The 21,843-nt window shown below is 37.3% G+C and overlaps 1 protein-coding gene across 2 annotated transcripts in view; it reads right to left on the bottom strand.

Annotated features, from left to right (window-relative positions):
* Positions 1 to 21,843, bottom strand: part of unc13c (unc-13 homolog C (C. elegans)) — a 196,708-nt gene that overhangs the window by 46,004 nt on the left and 128,861 nt on the right. For both annotated transcript variants that reach the window (XM_087793270.1, XM_087793269.1), the window contains exons 19-20: positions 4,214 to 4,340; positions 1,354 to 1,450 (exon numbers count right to left, since the gene is read on the bottom strand). In XM_087793270.1, the coding sequence (XP_087649396.1) occupies positions 1,354 to 1,450; positions 4,214 to 4,340 (224 nt within the window). The remainder of the gene's footprint in view (positions 1 to 1,353; positions 1,451 to 4,213; positions 4,341 to 21,843) is intronic.

The following is a 21,843-nucleotide window of genomic DNA, read 5'->3' on the forward strand; positions in this document are numbered from 1 at the left end:
TTCTACTGTATCTAATGATCTTTCTACTGTATCTACTGATCGATCTACTTTATCTATTGATACATGTACTGTATCTACTGATCTATCTACTGTATCTACTGATAAATCTACTGTATCTACTGATCTATCTACTGTATCTATTGATACATTTACTGTATCTATTGATATATTTACTGTATCTACTGATCTTTCTACTGTATTTTCTGATCTTTCTACTGTATCTTCTGATCTTTCTACTGTATCTACTGATCGATCTACTTTATCTATTGATACATGTACTGTATCTACTGATCTTTCTACTGTATTTTCTGATCTTTCTACTGTATCTACTGATCTTTCTACTGTATCTACTGATCGATCTACTTTATCTATTGATACATGTACTATATCTACTGATCTTTCTACTGTATTTTCTGATCTTTCTACTGTATCTTCTGATCTTTCTACTGTATCTACTGATCTATCTACTTTATCTATTGATACATGTACTGTATCTACTGATCTTTCTACTGTATTTTCTGATCTTTCTACTGTATCTTCTGATCTTTCTACTGTATCTACTGATCGATCTACTTTATCTATTGATACATGTACTGTATCTACTAATCTTTCTACTGTGTCTACTGATCTATCTACTTTATCTATTGATACATTTACTGTATCTACTAATCCATCTACTGATCTTTCTACTGTATCTACTGATCGATCTACTTTATCTATTGATACATGTACTGTATCTACTAATCTTTCTACTGTGTCTACTGGTCTTTCTGCTGTATCTACTGATAAATCAACTGTATATACTGATCCATCTACTGTATCTAGTGATCTATCTACTGTATCTACTAATAAATCTACTGTATCTACTGATAAATCTATTGTATCTACTGATCTTTCTACTGTACGTACTGATCTATCTACTGTATCTATTGATACATTTACTGTATCTACTGATCTTTCTACTGTACGTACTGATCTATCTACTGTATCTATTGATACATTTACTGTATCTACTGATCTATCTACTGCTCTTTCTACTGTATCTACTGATCTTTCTACTGTGTCTTCTGGTCTTTCTGCTGTAACTACTGATAAATCAACTGTATTTACTGATCCGTCTACTGTATCTAGTGATCTATCAACTGTATATATGTACTGTATGTCTCAACCATATCCATTGTATCTAATAACCCATCTACTAAATATATTGATCTATCTACCATGTCTATCTACCGTATTTACCTTATCTATCCATCCATCTATCCATCCATTTATCCATCCCTGGTAAATACCATACATTCATATATACCATATAATATGTATTAGTAATATAATATGTAATAATGTACTTACGCCATCTTTTTTGTCCCTCTCTAGAGCACCATTGAGGAAATCCATGGAAACGTCCTCGTTCTCGTCGAGCCACTGAATAACAAACGGCTCGAACCACCTGGTAATTAAAAAAAAAGGTCATTAAGCGTTAAACAGTATATATAAATCTCCTAAATATGTTTCCATTTCTTTCCCTGCTACATATGGGCTATAAAGTTTTCCATAAGGCCGTTATCACGAGTTTCCATTAAGATTTTTGTTTTAGGATGGAATAAAAAAGAAAGTTCAGGGATTAAAGTTGGCAGAAACATGCCGATAGCGGACAAAACTGCATCATAAAAACTGTAAATTTCTAAGGCCTTTTTACACTTAAATGCACAATCAGAAACAAAGTGGTCTATAAAAGAACAAATTAACAACCTTAAAAAAGAAAAATGATAAGGAAGAGATAAGGCCACTACAGGTGATAAAATGGAAACATAGCACAGAATTCCCATTAAAAAAAACTATCATATAATAGTGTCATAAAAGTGGATGATTAAAGGAAAAAGTAAAACATCTAACATCCAGTAATTTCCTTTTTTGTTTTCCCTATCAAGGGGCTTGAGTTTGCAGGTGTGTAACCGTTCAATACATTTTCTCTTGTTACAACTTGTATTATTCACAAATGATCAGAAACCTTTCGACTCAACCTTCGAGGGGAAGTTCACGCCTCGTCTGAAACACCTACGCGACTCATAAAAAACATTCCACGTGTCTAATAGTTTGATCGGTTGAATCCCTTCAGTCCTGCACAAGCAAGTTCGTTTTGTTTTCCTCGTGGGCAGGAGTGATGAATAAAGTTGTGTGACATTGTTTTAATGCAATTTTATTTCCCACGAAGAACCATCCATCAACACAAGTGAGACGAATGAACAAGCAAAACGTTGCCGTGGTTCAGAGCGACGCCGCAATTAATGTGGACCCGGATATCAAATTTCAGACGTCGGGCTCGAACGAAGGGCGACGAAGGACACGTAGGGAAGAATAATAATGCTTTTTTGTATGTGTTTTTTCACATTTCCCTTGTTTATTAAGACGTCGTCCTCAGAGCGACGGACGTCCCGAAGACATGGAGGCGCAGGACGGGAAGGAGGAGCTAATAAATAACGGGGGGGGGGGGGGGGGGGAGGGGGAGATGGTTTTGTTTGGATGATGTCTTTGGATGATTCATTCATGTTCGTGATGAGTGATGCTTGTTGAAGAGGAGGGAGGAGGGAGTCGTTACACTGAGAGTCCGGCGGGGAAGAAAGAGGTCATCGCGCTCCGGTTACAATTCTTAGTCGCTCTACAAGGAGCAGAGCCGAAACATTATGACCTCCTTTCAATAGCAGTGATTATACTTTTTATTTATTTTAATTCACTCAGACCTGTTTCATGAAATCTCCGAAAATAGAAAAATTATTATATTTTACTTGCTTAAAACATATGTATAATCAAAAATATAAATAAATTATAAAATTGTTTTAATGTTTGAAAAGTCTAATGTTGTCTGCGGTTGTTTGTCAAGAGTGCATATGTCTTTTGAAAAGACGATGGTTCATTTTGAAAAAGAAAATCTAATGATAAAAAAAGGTTGTGTCACTGTTGCAGTTAACCAACGTTTTATGCATAACAAATATTTATTTACTGGTAATATAATTAATTTATATATTTAATTTTGTGACATTTCTATTAAGAAATGCTTGTAAATATCTTGAGTAGAAGTTCATTTTGGTTTACACATTCCTTTTTTTCTTTTGGTTCCGGACCATTTATGCAGGAACTTTCCTAGTAGCATTTAAGCGGATGTACTAGACTCTAGAACTACATCTTTCTTTTGTCCGACGTATATGTCTGCGAGCGACAAAAAGTTAACTTCCATTCTTACAAAAAATACCTTACTTACTTACTTAGAGTCCAAATTAATCCTATCATTTGTGAGCCTGAATGGACTGCACTATGGATGAAGAAATAAATGTATGTAAAACAGAGCTTAAAGAAATGTTCAGATTTCTCCAACAAAAATGATTAAATTTAATAAAAGGTATTTATAATATATATTTTTTTATTTGTCTGCTTTTAAAATATGCATTTTTCTTTTGATCTGTTTTGAGCTTATTTCTGTTGGAAGTGTTGTTGCGGAGAAAACATTTTGGTTTGGTTGTATCTATCGACTGTTTATGACCAGAAACATTTATTTTTTTTAATTAAAAATCTTTTCCAAAATTCAATTATTTGATCTAATTTAATTTTTGAAACGACAAAAGTAAAATTGTGAAAGTGTCAGTCTTATAAATATGACTCGATTAATCTTTAATTATCTTTTTGTAAAGCTCTTTTCAAAACATTTTTTTTTTCCGTTCAACATATGTTGCACTGTCATTGGAAATCTCTGTTTGAGTCTCAGTTGTAGACGAAACATTGTGTTACTTATCTGATCTTAAACACTTGAGCAACTATATAGGTCACAAAATTGACGATAGTCTATTTTGAGCAAAAATTTTAAAGAGTCAAGAAGCAGAGATTTATATAGTTAGAATAATAGAGAGAATAGTATGAAAGAAGAATAGGAAAACAAATCCATGCCCAAATCTTCATCATCCAACACTGGTGTATTTTTTTATTTTTGCAGAATCTACCCGAAAACTAACTGTTTTCTGATTGATTTTTTTACTCTTGTAATCCTGCATCTTACCTGTATTTTGAACTAAGTTAACAAGCTCTTCTAGACAAACATCGAACGTAACCTTCTTGTCCTTCAGCTGACCGTGACACACCTAATCATCCATGTTAATATGTATAAGTCTTCAGCCCTAGACTTGCACGATCTCTGTGTACACGATAAAAAAAAGACACTTACAGAGAGTATTCGGGAGGAACACCCTTGAAGGGCGGCAGTTCTCGCACATACTCGTTGTGGAACCATTTGACTTTGAAGTGAAGATTCATGTACTCCGTACTCTTGCATAAGCGATGCTTGTCGTGCTCTGCAACACAGATTAGAAGACATGAAAGAAACAAGTTAGTACAGACCGTGATCGCATGAGATTGCACCGACTGAAGATCTCGTTCAATTAGTTTTACAGTTACACTGAATTAGGTTCCGCTGCCACGATCTTGAAGTATTTTGTAATTGAAGGGTCGATGAAACATGGAGCAAAGTTTGAGTAAATAAGTCTCTGAAACATGTGGTTATATTTAGGACCAAAACAATTGTACATAATCGAAAGAGTTTCCATTAAAATAGAAAGATATTGGCAGCACTTTGACTCGTCCTTAAGGGGCTCCTTCAAAACGAGGCTATATTTTACGCTCGACGGCAAACTTTTATAGAATTACAAGTGATATAAGCCAGTAGTACTCGTCAACATTGTTTCAAAGCGGTCACTAATGTAGCTACTGTTGCTAAGGCTGTAGTAATATCGTGAAAAGTGCTTGCGATATTTAACTGGACCGAGCAACAGATGCTACATTAGTGACCGCTTTGAAACAATATTCTATTGACGATATTATTGATGGATCCGGAGCGAACTTTTAAAGAATAGCAAGCAATATAAAAAGGAATTACACCGGGTTAATATGCCCTCTGGAAGCACTGGTGGATTCACGTGGACTGAGCAACAGTTGCTATGTTAGTGACTGCTTCGAACCTCTATTCTTTTGACGAAATTGACGATATAAACCGGAGCAAACAAACTTTGAAAGAATAGCAAGCGATATAAACAGGAAGTACCTAATAGTAATATAACTAGCGCTTCCAGTGTGGACAGTGGAGTGTATGCACTCTGAAAGCGCTAGTGATATCTACCTTGACTGAGCAACAGTTGCTACATTAATGACTTCTACGAAGCCCTATTCTATGAAGCCACGCCTCCAGAGCTACCTCGCCAAGTTTTGCTTTCAATCATTTTCTACTCACCCTCATTTAATCTGTTTCTTTTAAGAGTTATAGACAAAAATATTTTTTCATTTTAATGTAGCGACTGGAGCTCAGTTGTGGTCGTCTTCGTCCAAAAAGACACTTAAAACCATCAGTAACAGGAGTATGGAGGTACTTAGATGTTTTTAAGTGTCTTTTTTGGACAAAGAATAGGACGAAACATTAGTCGCTAAATTAAAATGAACATACATTTATCAAAAAAGGGAACTAATTTAAATCTAAATTTTGACTGTTCTATCACTTTAAGTTTCTTTGACTAGTGTATTATTTAGGATTTGGACTTTTCAACAAGTATTTTAAGAATTATATTACAATGGCCTCCCAGGAAACCCCAACTCTACTCAACTACCTATTCATTGTGAGAGGTCAGGCTACTCTGGAAAGTTCTCCAGTTTTTAACAGGACATATGGACAACAAGGTCGCAGCTTTGAATCATCTTTGTTTGTGGGAGGAAACCGGAGTGCCCATAACAAAGACAAAAAAACAGAAACGGACAATGTTAGCTCAAAAGATTTGGACTTGCCTTAAACTAGATTAGGACTAACAAACAGCCATGGATGGCAAACCAGAACCAGAACCATCTGGAACCACCTCGAGTATAGACCACATGAGGCTTATTGAAAGTACCATTTAATTTAAAAAAATTAATTAAGAAAAAAATCAAAAACTCAGACTTACATTTCTCATCAAATGTACTTTGTTTCTATATATATATATATAAATATATATATAATATACATAAAACTTTGACAATTTGATGAATGAACCCAGGGGTTCTTTGTCGGGTCAAGTGGAACAGAAAAAGTATCAGAACCAGAGAAGAATAATGTTCTTTAACTAAACAGAGAAGCCTTTTTATGTTCTTCTCATTGTTTATTTAGTAATATCTCGTTCCGTGATGCTTTTTTTATTCACTTTAAATATTGATTCCTTTCTCCTTTGACATCATAACTATTAGAATCCAGGGGGTTCCTGTGGACGCCCGGTCATTAGAAAGTGAACGGCCAGTAAAATAAATGATTCAAGCTCGTACTTTTAAAACCTTTTTAAAGAGAGCTTCATCAGCTGTATGCGGCACAAGATGAACTCTTGTAAAAATGAACTGTTCAGAGAGAGTAGACATTCTTGTGATCGATGCAAAACAAATGTTTTACCTTAAATATATCATAGTAAACACCAGACCTTTATAGCACAGTCATGGTTCAGGTTCAGATCTTCCTGATAATCACTTCCATGAGACAAGTGTGTGTGTGTGGGTGAGTGTGAGAGTGTGTGCGTGTGTGTGTGTTTGTGTGAGTATGTGTGCGTGTGTGTGTGTGTGAATGTCACAATCAGGCACTACGTTCACTGCTCTTCACCCTCCATTATTTTTGTTTCCCTTTTGTTATTGAATTTTCAAATGTCAGCCCAACAATGTTTCTTAAAACTGACACACAACATTAAAACCTTCAACAAACAAATGGCCTAGGGGCCAAATCTGGCCACCCACATTCATAATGTGGCCTGGAATGTGAAAAGAAAATCCTAATTTAGACACAACACTTCTTAAACATGCAGTTAGAGTTAGATAGTATCTATTTTTACTCTTTTAACCTGCGTGTTATATCTGGGTCAAAGTGACCCAAAAGTCTTTGTGGTATCCCTTGTGTTGTCCATTTGTTTTCGGACCAGCAGGTCACCTTGACCCAGAGACAACACTACTAGTATTATGAAGTCTGGATCAGATCACTGATGGAAGGTCTGACCATGAATAGATCTGAAAGTAAGAACCAGAATTTTAAAGTTGATCCAGAAAGAAACTGGCAGCCAGTGAAGAGTTTTAAGGATCGGAGAAATGTGAGTTCTTCTACTAGAGCGGCTCAGAATTCTGGCTGCAGAGTTTTGTATGAACTGCAGGCGAGACAGATCCTTCTTGTTAGGACACGAAAATAAACTGTTACAATACTCTAAACGAGAAGATACATGTAATACAGATAATGTTGTGACATCATTTTCTTAAATTTAGAGATTTTTCCCCAGTTTAAACAGTTTGTGGTAAGTTTTCTACAGTGTTGAACTAGAGACATGTCTTTGTCAAATACAACACCAAGGTTTGTCAGGCTCAGTTTGACAGAGTGGTCTAAGTCACCCAAGTACTGATTTAACCCATATTCTATTCTATGGAACTAGGGGGCGATACAGGTTTACAAAATGTGTATGGTATCAAAAGAAAAGCGCTGAGAATGCCATCTTGTGGGCTCTGAAAAGGAGAAGCTTCACGAAGCTTCACCAACCATTGATTACTTTCAACACTACTCTTAGTTGGTCACTAGGAAGACACTCCTCAACTCAAGAGTATCAGCCAGTTTTCCCAACAATCGGAGCTAAAGGATTCCAATTACTTACTTACAATGTGTCCCAAAAATGTCCATTGTTAATGGACTAATGTAGCTACTGTTGCTAAGGCTGTAGTAATGTCGCGAAAAGTGCTTGCGATATTTACCTGGACCGAGCAACAGTTGCTACATTAGTGACTGCTTCAAAAGAGTTTTCTATTGACGATATTAATGACAGAATCCCGAGCGAACTTTTAAATAATAGAAAGCGATATAAAAAGGAAATACTTTGGGTTAATATCGAGAGCGCTTCAAGTGTGGACAGTGGAATGTATGCATTCTGGAAGCGCTTGTGATATTTACGTGGACTGAGCAACAGTTTCTATATTAGTGACTGCTTCGAACCTCTATTCTTTTGACGATATTGACGATATAAACCGGACCAAACAAACTTTTAAAGAATAGCAAGCGATATAAACAGGTACTCCAGGTTAATATCAGAAGCACTTCCAGTGTGGACAGTGGAGTGTATGCGCTCTGAAAGCGAGCTAGCGATATTTACCCCGACTAAGCAACAGTTGCTACATTAGTGACGGCTACGAGGCTCTATTCTATCGATGATATTAAAACAGGAATATATTGCGATATTAACAGGAAGTACTCCGGACTAATATTGAGAGCGCTTCCAGTGTGGACAGTATGCACTCTGGAAGCGCTCGCGATATTTACAGTTCATGTAAATTTTATTTTAATGTATGCTATATTAGCAACTGCTACGAAGCGCTATTCTATTGATGATATTGACGTGATTGATATAGACTTGTTATTTACTCAGAAAATAACAACCAAGCCTTAGTTAGTTAAATGTGTATGGTATCAAAAGAAAAGTGCTGAGAATGCCATCTTGTGGGCTCTGAAAAGGAGAAGCTTCACGAAGCTTCACCAACCATTGATTACTTTCAACACTACTCTTAGTTGGTCACTAGGAAGACACTCCTCAACTCAAGAGTATCAGCCAGTTTTCCCAACAATTGGAGCTAAAGGATTCCAATTACTTACTTACAATGTGTCCCAAAAACGTCCATTGTTAATGGAAAGATTTGGTCACATTTCCTTTCATGTTGGCTTCCTCAGATGCTTTATTCAAAGCAACACTAGAGGACTCGTCGTGATGGCACGAATCAGTCTTTTGTATACATCAAAGGACAGTAAAGCAGAGCTTAAAAAAAATGGAATTCCTCTTTCCTTTGCTTCAGAATCTCCAGAAAAAAAGAATCTCTCAATAATGCAGCATAAATTAGAATTCATATAGAAGAAGACACATGACATCAAAGGAGGTTCTTCAATCCTGATAAGTGCTAAGCCCGATGACGAGAACGACGCCTCGTTCCTCTGTAAGCCGTCGGTAAAACTACGTTTGTTTGTTGAACGTTGTTTACCTGTGCGACCTGCATAAGAAGGTGGGTGTTTTCCTGGCATTCCCCAGATGCTGAACTTCACCGTAGCTAATGTGATTGTTGACACGTGAAACCCTAGAGGTTTTGCTTTAAAAAGTGCGATACATTTAACGACATCGAAAAAAGTTGAGAGTGGATTTTCATTACATTCAGACTTGGGGAAATTGTACGTAGGTATGAGTGTGTGTGTGTGTGAATAGTTGTATGCCTTGGTTTGTCCTACAACAGACTGGCCACCTGTCCAGGGGGTCCCCTGCCTCTCGCCTGAAAAAACAGGGCAAGACTCGCCTACCACCCTTATATACTGTAGGAATGAGCTGCAGAAAATGAATGAAAGAATTAAAGTTTCAGGACATTTTTTAGAAGTTAATGAGTGTAGAATAGATTTTAGTAGATTTCTATAGTTGCATCTGGAAAAATTAAATTTTTGAGTGTTTTTTTCATTTTGTAAATTTCCCATTGTAAATGCATAACCGGAGAAAGTAAAGGGAAACTTGAGCCTATGATACACAGCATAGGTTCCCAACCACAAGGCCAGGGCCCGTTACTGCTCTGTGAGGCTTTAGTTAGAGTGCAATACAAAAAAGTCCAGTAAAAGTAAATTATTTATTTGATTTCTGTTGAAAATATGTTTTATTTGGAAAAAAAAGATATAAGGATATTCTCCCAAGTCCCATTAAATTACCAGTCCAGAGTACAGAAAATGTTGGGTACCCCAGATATGCAGGATACAATTTATGTGACTCTTTGTTCATGTTGCACTTTGGTTACAGACACTGAGAAATGCGTTAATGAGTTTATTACCAATGAAGACCATTTTAAAAAGGTTTTAAAAACCTTTAGAGACATTTTTTAAAGCTTTATATGACCCATGAACCCTTTTCTAAACCAAAAAGCAATTCCTTTGGTTCACGTGTTCAACTCCTCCATCCATTAAAGTTCAACTAATGTGTTGATTTAAGTGAGTCTTAAATAGACGTGTGACTCTATTGTATCATCAGTGTGTGTTTGTACAAAACTATCTTTTCATTGAAATGTTGACATTAGAAAATGATCTTAAGCTCCGCCCACTGAAAACACTTTTTTTACAATAACCACACCCACTCTGCTGTGATTGGTCAAACGTCGAGGTTTGTCACCGCGCATCATTAATCCCGAACGTCTACACCTCCAAGGGACTCGTTGTATGAACAAAGCGGGCGTGATTACAGCTGGCTGGAGGAGGAGTGAAGACATTGTTACATCATAATGGACTCTCGTAACCTCTCGTTCGCCCAGATTTCAGAGCAACTTTATAAAGTAAAGTTCAAAACATGGTGATGATGAGGAACTTTTGAAAACATTTTGGAGAAGAAGACTTCAACATTTACTACATGTAAGTAAGTAAGTAATTTGTATTTATATGTAAGTTAGGAGAGTTGGTTAGTTAACCTTAACCAACTATAATATTAAATATTATATAATATATATTGCTTACATGTGTCTCTCCGCGCTGGTGTTTCTTCTCACATCGTTACAATTCTCGACAAACAATCTGAGCTAAATACCAAACGACAGCAGCAGAGGTGTCTCTGTTTGCTTTAAATAAAATCTGTCAAGTTTGTGCGAAACAATGGGTCGGAGCCTCTTGAGTGGCACCGGGATCGAACCACAAGTGGCCAGATCATCGGATGTTGTGACAGATTTTCCGAGGGTTTTTTTTTTTCAACAAGAGATACAAAAATAACTATTTTGTTTGTGTTTCTGTCACAACCAACAGAGTCGATGTCAAGATTCACAGCTCTCCTCCCAAATGATAAGACAATGATTCCCTCCAAGTCGGCGTGCGACGCTTAAACAAGACACTCCGGGGTCGTTGCAACAGAGTTAAAGAGCTGACTCGAGTATACGACGCTGCTTCTTGTTTGAAGGGAACAGCTGATGCTGCAGTGTCTTACACAGAATGAACTCATCGTCACCGGAGTCAACCTTTCGACCCTTTCGCACACACAAACACACACACACTGTCGCACACCTTCACACACCAAGTCACCTTAAGAAAGCAGATGGAGGTTGTTCTTGCGGCGGGAAAACAGGGATCAGCAGGTTTTCTGAGGTTGCACAGGTGAGATTTAACAAGTTGGAAATATAGATGTGTGTCCGCTTTGTTACGTTAAATTATTGATTCCTTTCTCCATGTGTGTTACACCAGTGGTCCACAACGTTCTTTGCACCAGGGACGCGTATTACATTAGCATGATATTCACCAGAGACAACTCGAGGGATACCACAGACACATTTGTTTATGGGCCTTTAGGTCACCTTGACAGAGAGACAACACGAGGGATACCACAAACATATTTGTTTATGGGCCTTTAGGTCACCTTGACAGAGAGACAACACGAGGGATACCACAAACATATTTGTTTATGGGCCTTTAGGTCACCTTGACAGAGAGACAACACGAGGGATACCACAAACACATTTGTTTATGAGCCTTTAGGTCACCTTGACAGAGAGACAACACGAGGGATACCACAAACACATTTGTTTATGGGCCTTTAGGTCACCTTGACAGAGAGACAACACGAGGGATACCACAGACACATTTGTTTATGGGCCTTTAGGTCACCTTGACAGAGAGACAACACGAGGGATACCACAAACACATTTGTTTATGGGCCTTTAGGTCACCTTGACAGAGAGACAACACGAGGGATACCACAGACACATTTGTTTATGGGCCTTTAGGTCACCTTGACAGAGAGACAACACGAGGGATACCACAAACACATTTGTTTATGAGCCTTTAGGTCACCTTGACAGAGAGACAACACAAGGGATACCACAAACACATTTGTTTATGAGCCTTTAGGTCACCTTGACAGAGAGACAACACGAGGGATACCACAAACACATTTGTTTATGGGCCTTTAGGTCACCTTGACAGAGAGACAACACGAGGGATACCACAAACACATTTGTTTATGAGCCTTTAGGTCACCTTGACAGAGAGACAACACGAGGGATACCACAAACACATTTGTTTATGGGCCTTTAGGTCACCTTGACAGAGAGACAACACGAGGGATACCACAAACACATTTGTTTTCGGACTAGCTCGTCACCTTGACCCAGAGACAACGCTACTATTATAATGAAGAGACTTGCTGGATTAATTCATTTATTTTTCTGCTTTTAATAAAATGTAATTGGAAAGACCACATTTCAAATGTGTCAAAGTCAAACTCAACTCTCAAACCAGACCAAATAAAACACCTGAAAGGTCCAGGTTTTAAGTATTTCTTAATCTAGTGATGCATGATATTCACAGACGGACCGTCAGAAAAAAACGGTAAAAATAAATCGTCAAAAGTTTGTGTTTCACTCATTTTTAGCTAGTTTACATGTTTATTTTACGGCCTTTTTACAATCTACAGTAATAATCAAAAGAACAGAAATTATAACATATCATTTTTGTTTCTGTGCGGCCCGGAAAAACAAACGCCTCACGGACCGGGACTGGCCCACGGGCCATGGGGATCACTGTGTTACGCCACTTCCTGGAGATAAATGATCCGTAACGACTATCCTTGACAGGTACAAGCAATCTTCAGGTGACCTTCCATAGATGTTTAACACTTTATCTTTGGAGGGAATAAAAAAAACAGTATCTACCACGCTCGGTGTTTTTTTTTGTTAGTGTATTTTCCACCTTCACCTTCCTGGAGGAGACACGATGACACTTACACTGTTATGTTTGAACCTGCCTCACCTTCCTGTTTTATTCTTGACTCAAGAAAGCTTTTTCCATATCCTCTGAGTTGAAGAAATACGTTTTCTTTGGAGTCTGCAGTGCATTTATCCTGGACAACCTTTTACTATCTTGGTTAAAGAAAACATTTACACTAAGTAAAAAATGCTATGACACAAAAATAAAACAGTTCAGTTGAAGGCGATAATTGCTATTGTTAATTCATTCCTTATGCTAAATGTTGTTTTCCGTTTGTGACTTGAACTAAAAAAGTTTCTCTGTAAAAGAAGATGAGAAGTCGTACTTTATTTTGTGTTGTTGTAATTGCTCTTTGAATCTCTAAAAAACGTATCATAATCTGATTATTTGATTTAAATTTGAGAAGAATACTACAATAATGAAATATCTACAAACCTAGTCTGATGACACATGAAACTAACATAAAGCAATAATAGAAATAACCAAAATATGAATCATAAAGTATGATATCAAAACCCAAAAGAATTACAGGTGGAGAAGAGAAGAGATTTCGTTCAGGCATCAGTGTTTTGTGACTTGAAATTGCCAAAATGAGCTAAAATCTTTATTTTAGATAAGATTATCCTTCGGGAAATTATGTTTCCAGTTCACAGCAGACGATCGAAGGTAAAGAAGTTTCATGAAAGCAAGAACAAAGAGCAAATAAAAAGAACAACGTTCAAATATAAAGAGCATATATCAATGGGAATAACACAAAGATCTAAAAAAAAAAGATACAAAGGTTAACATATACTATATAATCCCTTCTCTCTGTTCCTGCCTATCATTAAATTATTTTTTCAAATCTTTACCTATTTACAAATCTATTTAACGCCCCCATTACAATTGCCATAAGGAGCTGACATTTTTATTGGAAATGAATGTAGCGGTGTTTGAATTTTCATGGGGGTTTCATGTCCCCTTATTTCCCGTATACTTTGAATTAGATTAGATCAGATTGACTTTTATCAATCCCCCTGGAGATTAGGTTTCCGGTTAAAAGCAGACAATAGAAGGTACAGAGGTTTCATAAAAGCAAGAACAAAGTACACGTAAAAAGAACAAAGATCAAAGAGATAACAAACTGCAAATATAAAGAGCAATTGACTTAATTTGGTTGCCATCCCTCATAACAAGCTTCACTGAGATCAATGCATACATGCAAACTATTTTAAGCATTTTGTCGAACTGTTTGAGAATTCATAGGACGTTGAATCCAGACGGAGAAAATCATCGTTTCATATTTATAGTTTGATTTTGACGCATTGATAACTTCTCTTCAAAGACAAGGTGTGTGTTTTTTCTACTTGGACAAATAGTTTTTCAGAAACGCGTCTAGAGAATCTTCTTCTCATCTTGCTCAGTGTTGACACTTTTCTTTAAATATTAGAACGCTAACTTAGTTAGCGCCTGTTTCCATGCCTGTATTGAAAAAACAACATTTGAAAGTATTTCAGTTGGATTTTCGGATTAGAAACAATCGACAATCGGATCATTTTGTGAATCCAACAGCAGTTACGGAATTCAATTGTGTACCGTGACGGAGAAGAAATCTCAAGGAGCTTTTTATATTCTACACATGGAATAGAATAAAAAGATTTTTTTTTTTTTTACGCCCGCCTCTGTTCAACAATCATCAGCTTAATGCCTATAAAGCTCATTTCCTCTCCTCTCAAAACCCAAACTCCTTTGCACGTCCAGATTCAAGGCTAAGAAAGAACCACGATTCAGTGCAACTGAGGCGATTGTTTGACTGGAAACGGGCGAAATGAGGCCACGAGGAGCAGTTTTTAAATAACCAGCAGTAAAACATAAAGAAGCCGGGTGACTTCAGAATGAGTCATCAGCTTTTTACGGAAAACGTTTTAATTATTTAGCTTATGTGGATTTCCTGCTAAAAAAAAAACCTGACTGAGGCAAGTAAGTACATCGGAGACACAAACATCTGCCAATGAAATGTTCGTCATTGAATTTTGAGCTCAACCAATTTAGCTCAGAGGTAATTTAGGCAACATGACGAGTTCAGTATGAATAAAACATCAATTCTCCAGCGTCTGTTGTGTTAATATGCTTTTCCAGGAGACACAATTCTGGTCTGTCAACGAGTGAACCAGAGAAGAAATAAAGTAGGGATTGAATTAATGACTTCAAACGACTTTGGAAGTAGACAATAACGTGATGTTAAAGTTCAACAGATGTGTTAATTAAAGTGTATGTTAAATAGATGTTGGACTCTATTGTATCATCAGTGTGTGTTTGAACAAAACTATCTTTGCATTGAAATATAGACTTTAGAAATATATCTTAAGCCCCGTCCACTGAAAATAATTGACTCCGCTCTTGTAACCTCTTGTTCGCCCAGATATCAGAGCAACTTAATAAAGCAATAAGTTGAAAACATGGTCATGATGAGGGACTTACTGCATCTTGAAGAGAACATTTACTACATGTGAGTATGAGAGTTATGGGTTTGACATTAGTTGACTTTTAAATCAGTGCAAAGCTTGTGCTTTGGAGGTTAAAGTAAGAGACGATGGTGCCAGAGAAAGTTTCTCTTCCTCTGAACATTCTTGGTAGGACCCTGAGAGACAAAAAAAACTAAACAAAGTAGAGGTTGGTAGATACACATTATACACAAGCTTTCTAAGGGTTGTTTTGCACATGTGACTCTGTGGATTCGCTGTTTTTCATCTCTAATTGTGCGTCTGTTGCGAGGAGATCCAGTTGTGTTCCTTGACGCGAACGATGGAAGCCTCAAAAGGGTTGATTTTTACCTAAACACGCCCTCATCAGATGTCTGCTCGGTCTCGGTCTGCACTCGTATTCTGTGTGTGGGCCGTCCCAAGGGAGGAGTCGACTCAAGGTCCCTGGTGAGAATGTCATCTTGTCAGACGGAGCCAACAGGGACAGACTTACTCACACTGGGGCTCAATCACTCTCCGCCTCATCGGTTCCAAATGCCGGGGATATAATAACCAACTCCAGTTCTTCCACCTGCCATGACTACGGTTTAGAGAATATGTTTATTTATTCCACGCCGGAGGTCCGGAATGACAACGGCAGCGAGTACAGTTCAAGTAGAACATTATTCTTTCTTCTTGGCTTCTGACCCAGTTCTGTCACGGCGTCTCTAAAGATATGTTTTCTCTAGCCAGGGACCCGGTGACGAAGTTCTTGCTCCGACGCTAACACCTTCTGACTGACATATTGTACTCAACAAGTGACAACTTTGGAATCACTGATTACATTTTAAAAGTGTGAAAATAACGGAATCAACGCCACCAACCTTACATAACAGCTGTAATGTTTAACATCTTGGCACTTTTTCACATGACTCAGCTTTTATTAGGGGTAAACACTAGTTTTTCCTCTGATGAAGAGGTCGATTCCAGACGTCATATTTACACCACTTGCATCTACTTTCTCGTCTGAGCCTTAAGTCACTAACCTTTACTCCACCTGGTTTGTGTTGAGTTTTTTTTTTTCACATCAGGAATCTAACTTAAAGATTTGACTTAAACAAAGAATATGAATCAGATCTGGTTTTAAGTCACACATTTTACATGTACAAGTGAGAAAAGAACAGAGTTTACATGTCTGTCCGAATCCTTTCTGAAGCACGGAGCTGTTTGTTCCCTGTTATATCTTGGCTGCAGTTTTCAAGCCATTAATCATCCTACTCCAAGGGTTTCAACCAAACACAAACTTGAATGAGTTATTAGCGCTCAAGGGTGGGGTCAGTGGTTTAGTCCTCCAAAGACCAGAGCCCCACATTCCTTACCCATACAAGCAGTGAAGAAAACATATCATCAGTGAGATGATAATATTACATGTGGTTAAGTCCATTTGATAACATAGTTTAGCTCAGGACACATTTGTTTCTACCAGCTCGGTACTCCGCTACACTCTGGGTCCAAGAGAGTTCTAGTCGGCACTAAGAGGTGACATTGACCAACTGTCAGCTACTGATTAGTCAGAGAGTGACTTCACTGGAGAGTAGGCAACATAACTTTTCAACAGATCCAACATTTTTTTTTTAAATCACTTCTAGAAGGATTATTTTATGTCATCTGGAGAAGTTCTTCCGTCGTCCATTTGATGAGATCAACAATATTTTGGGTTCGGTTAGTAAACACTCAACACAATACAACAAGATCGTGATAGATAGATAAACTTTATCAATTCCTCTGGAGATCTCCTTCGGGAACTTGTTTGCTTGCTAGTGTCAGGTGTAGCAGTCGTTTGTGGTGGAAAATCATGTGTTTTAACTTTGCTGCTGATGACTTGGAGTCGTGACTTGTTAAGGCAGGTGTTGACGACCTGGTCCTCAACCGATCAAGCATGCATTGTTTAACCAATGAGGTTTCAGCTGAAACAAGCAACACCAGACTGAGGGTGTGTCTCAAATCACGCAATTCTGGAGACAGTACTAAATGTCGTAATGTTCTCACTGCGCAAGAAAGTGCACTTACAGTGAACTGTAAAGCAATGCACTTAGAGAAGTGATTGGAGACACAATCAACTAAATACACTCCTAGGACACCTAAATGGTGAAAGAGTTTCCTCTCCATTGGTTGAAACAAAAGCCTGCAGCCACTGTGGCTCTTTGTGGAACACTTTCCTCAACCCTGTTTTAAGGAAAAACAGTTATTGTCCTTTTTTTGTAGACTATATTTTTTGTTGTCATTTTCAAGGTAACCTTTATTTCACAACTAACGTTTAACTGAATTTATGTGTTTTTTGTTCCAGCTGGGGAAAAACAAAAACCCTTGGAACATCCCTCCTCTGCCGACGTAAATAGCCATGTTGAGTAAAATGGTATCTGCCGCGGCGCCGGAATGCAACACGAACGCAAGACAGATGGACTTGGTGTAAATGGAGCTTTCTGGGGAATTACCAAGACCCGGAGATCACTTAAGTTGGTCCGCCTTCCTCTCAGGAGAAAAGCTTAAGCATCCAGGAGGCCACTTTTGAGTGGATTGCCGTGACAGTAGCTGGTGTGTTGTTGTGCAGCCTGGACCTGCTCTCGGTTCCTCTGTGCATCAGTCAAGCCTGTCATGGGTTCGCCGCGTGTCCGTCCTTGGACCAACTTTGATTCGTGACTGGCCGTAAACATCAACTGCTGGTGCTTTGGACGACGAGTTTCAGCACAAATGTTTCTGGAATAACCCTGTTTATTCAGCTGAACTTCGAACGAGGATGAGAATGTTAATCCAAACCTGGGCATCCTTTGCTACGCTCACCTAAAGCCAAACTCTGAAGCTGCATCCTCTTTATGTCTCACGCATCCCACGTCATCTTCTCTATTTTCTATGGTTATCTTCTTCTTGTTTTCCATGTTCACCTCCCTCCTTTCCCTACTCCCGTCCTTACATCCAGAGATTCACGGCTATAATTAGCCGCATCCATTTCTGTACCAGCTCCGGCATCGAAGGCCTCCGAGCAGGAAGCAGAGGATGCATCAAAGACTTCATTAAGTAACGTTGACACACACATTCCTTTCCAATCCTCCTCACTCTTTGTGTTTGGAAGTCACGGCAACAAACACACACAAGAATAAAAAAAAAAAAATACATTCTGGTGTTAGCTTCAGGGTCTCCTGCTACAGCGAGACATGTTTCTAGTGTAAAAGGGTCACTGTTGGTTACTCACATTTGACTTGTTAGGTCTTCCTAATAACACCTACATTTGGCATTAATTCAGGGATATGTAAACACTTCAACACTGAATATGCACAGTAGGGACATTAATTTACAGCCAGAGGTGCTTCTTTAATGAAGTCCCTGATGTTTAAATCGCAAAGGACTGTTAGTGGTTTCTACTGTAAACATGCAGTTCATTTTTAATAAGATAATACTGTATATGCTTAACATACTTGTTTGTTGAATTAATGAGGAGTCAAGCATGGAAGGAGAATGTTAAATATGGAACATAAATTATGTGCCAGAAATCAAGGCAATAACTGAAGATACATTTATCTTTGGTTAAAGAGACACACGGGCAGCTGTGATAGAAAACAATTTGTCAATTTGTCCATTTTCAACACCATCGTTTCCTACTCTTCTGGTTATGAGTGACGTCTTGGAACACAAGCAACTGTGCGAAGAAATTGTTTCTTAATGTTTTACATACACTGGTAGGATGTTTAGGACGTCATCTATACCAAGATTCCCCAAGGTTTTGTACCACGGACCAACGTTCAGATAGAAAAAAAAGTGAAAATACAACAGCATGACCTACAAGAAAACTAAAATTAAGTGCATGAAAAAAACATCTCACCATAACGCAGAATCAGCAAGAGCTCTGGACTTGTTAGAACAAGATGTTTGTGTATTTGCATATATGTATATTTGATCGTATGCAGATGATGGTGTTCTGTATGTGTGTGTCTCCTTGCTTTTAGAGACTGTGTGCCAATGTATATGGAATGAGGAACTTGAAATAGAAGTTTTGATTCTAAAGAGTTTGTGTTTTCCTTTTTTTCACTGGTCAAGCTTCACATGCTAATGTTATTTACGAGAAAATCTGATCTTTTTCACATTGAAACACCTTTGAGGCTGTTATAATCAATAGAACAGATTATTTATTTCCTTTCTTTCTTTCTGTGTAAGTAAGTAAGTAGGTAATTTTTAATTATAGAGTGCTTTTCCAGACCAGGGTCACAAAGCGCTTAAACAATCAAAGCAATATTCAATAAAGTATATACTTTAAAGGTCAAGATATATGTCAGAACAACACAGGAGTTCTAGAAAATCAAGGAAAAGCCTGAACAAACCAAGAGCCAGTACTATTTCCCCGGACAGAGTACCTCAAAAGCTTGTAAATAAACAGGATATAAATATATATAGTAATATTTAGTCTGTATCCAGACAGTGATCCAGATTCCATTTCATAATCAATCCTGTTTAAAAAAATATTTTTTAAATTTGACTTGAATAAATAAAATTCCATGTTGCTTATATCAACTTCCTGGTAGTTAAGTTGTTGCAAACTTTTATTTTAAGCGAGAAGTGAGTGTTTGAATCCCCTTCAGGGATCAAATAAACTGCTGTGAGTATATAAAATGATAGAATCGAGAAATCCTTTTTTTTTTTTTTTTTTTTTTATCATTAAATTGATCGTATTCTGCACTTTTATGAACCCATGTGAAATAACTTCTTTGGCTGGAAATGTGTCTTCTTAGTGGTTTTTATTATTCCATTATATTGTTTTTTCTTCTATCCATTTTATTAGTTTATTTAGATTCAGAGACCTTTTCCGGAGCGACTCCTGCGATACTCTCTTTACATTGCTGTTTTATGGAAATTGTGGAGAAAAAGCCTCTTTAAATGAGAGTAAAATGTATCTTTGGTGACTACAATGTCGGTAAAAATTTGAATTCAAACTTCACTCATTTTCTACTCTGAGAAATCTGTTCTTTTTAGAGTTAAAGGTAAAAATGTATGTGAATATGATGGTCGCTAACGGCGTATACTGTCTACACAGGGAGCGTTTTTCAGCGTAGCATGTTAGCCTTTTAGCTTCTTCTACAAATAAACTTGAAATATAGATTAAAAATAACAAAAAAAAACAAACGTGTTTTTATGACTGGGCTTCAATACAAGACATACGTTACAAACGAGCAGTTTTAAGGTATTTGGAGGTATTTTTGAAGTGTCTTTTTGGACAAGGAGAAAGAAAGAAAATGAGCGCTGATGGTTATGAACGTACATTTTTGTCTATAACTCCAAAAAGAAACTGATTACTCCTTGAATAGTTTCCAAAGATTGCTTTTATTTAGGTTACCAACCATCATTCAGAATGAAAGATTGTTTCTACTTTAGTTCAACTTTGAATTAACTAAATAAGATTAAACTATACTTAAACATTAGGCAACTTGTCGACTACAAGCACATTTCTCTGCCTCCATTAAATATCTTTTACATTCTGGAGAAAACATTTATGTAGCGAGTAGAAGTCACAGCATAGAACGTACGACCTTCGCTCTTGTCAGACGATGACGTCTTTTAAAGCCATTTTACCGACATGACTCGGAAAGTACCAGTTATTTAGATATTAAACTTCTCACAAGCCTGACAGACAAAACCCAAAGTGTGCGTCCTTGTCAGGCGCTGGAAAGACTAAAAAAAAAAAAAAGAATCCGCACTGCCAGACAACCTTGAGCATCTCATCATGCTTATGTCTGTTGTCAGCGTCTTCCCCAGCGTCGCAGCAGACTTTTAAAAGAAGCTAATACAGAACATAGGGACCGAAATGAAACCTTGTCTAAGTTATGAGACCCCTGTGTAAGCCGTCAATTTTACTTTTCTTCAGTGAATTTTACATATACTCTCTTAAATTCTGTAGTGTTTTTAATTATTACAATATCAACAAGTCCGTTTTCAATAAAATAATGAGAAAAAATTCAGATTTTTGTTCTTCAGATCTGATTCTGCAGTTTAATGATTCCATGACACTCAAAACTATACATTCATCTTTTGACGGTATGATCCGGACATATAATTTTACATTTTAAATACTGTAGTATTTTGACTGACCCTTTCAATACATGTAGTTATTTTCAACTGTTAACTGTTTACTGATTCTAAATATTCAATTTTTTTTCTTTATTTTTCCAGCGCTTTGGATTGTTTCAGAGGAACATTTCAATCTCAGACTTTTAGTTTTACAAGTGTGTTTTTCTTACTCACAGTGGAATCTCGAAGCTTAAAATTATAACTGTGCTGCCGAAGCTTCATGAAGCATCATTTTTACAACATGCCAGATGCTACTTTATATACTCTTTGACCTTAAATGTAATATTCTCATAAGGTCTGGGAAATAAACTTCTATAGAGAACCTTCTTGGCAGAAGTTTGACAATATTTATATAAAATAATACATTTTGTGTTATTGTTTTGGGGCTCACTTCTGAATCATTTACTGGACAGGCCGCAAAACTGACCTGGTTGATGAAAGCACAAGTGTTGGTCCAGATGTCGAGCTACATTTTCATAAAAATAAATTAATCTTTTTTTCTACTGCTGG

Source organism: Callionymus lyra, chromosome 6 (assembly GCF_982586985.1).
Source record: "Callionymus lyra chromosome 6, fCalLyr1.hap1.1, whole genome shotgun sequence".
NCBI lineage: Eukaryota > Metazoa > Chordata > Actinopteri > Syngnathiformes > Callionymidae > Callionymus > Callionymus lyra.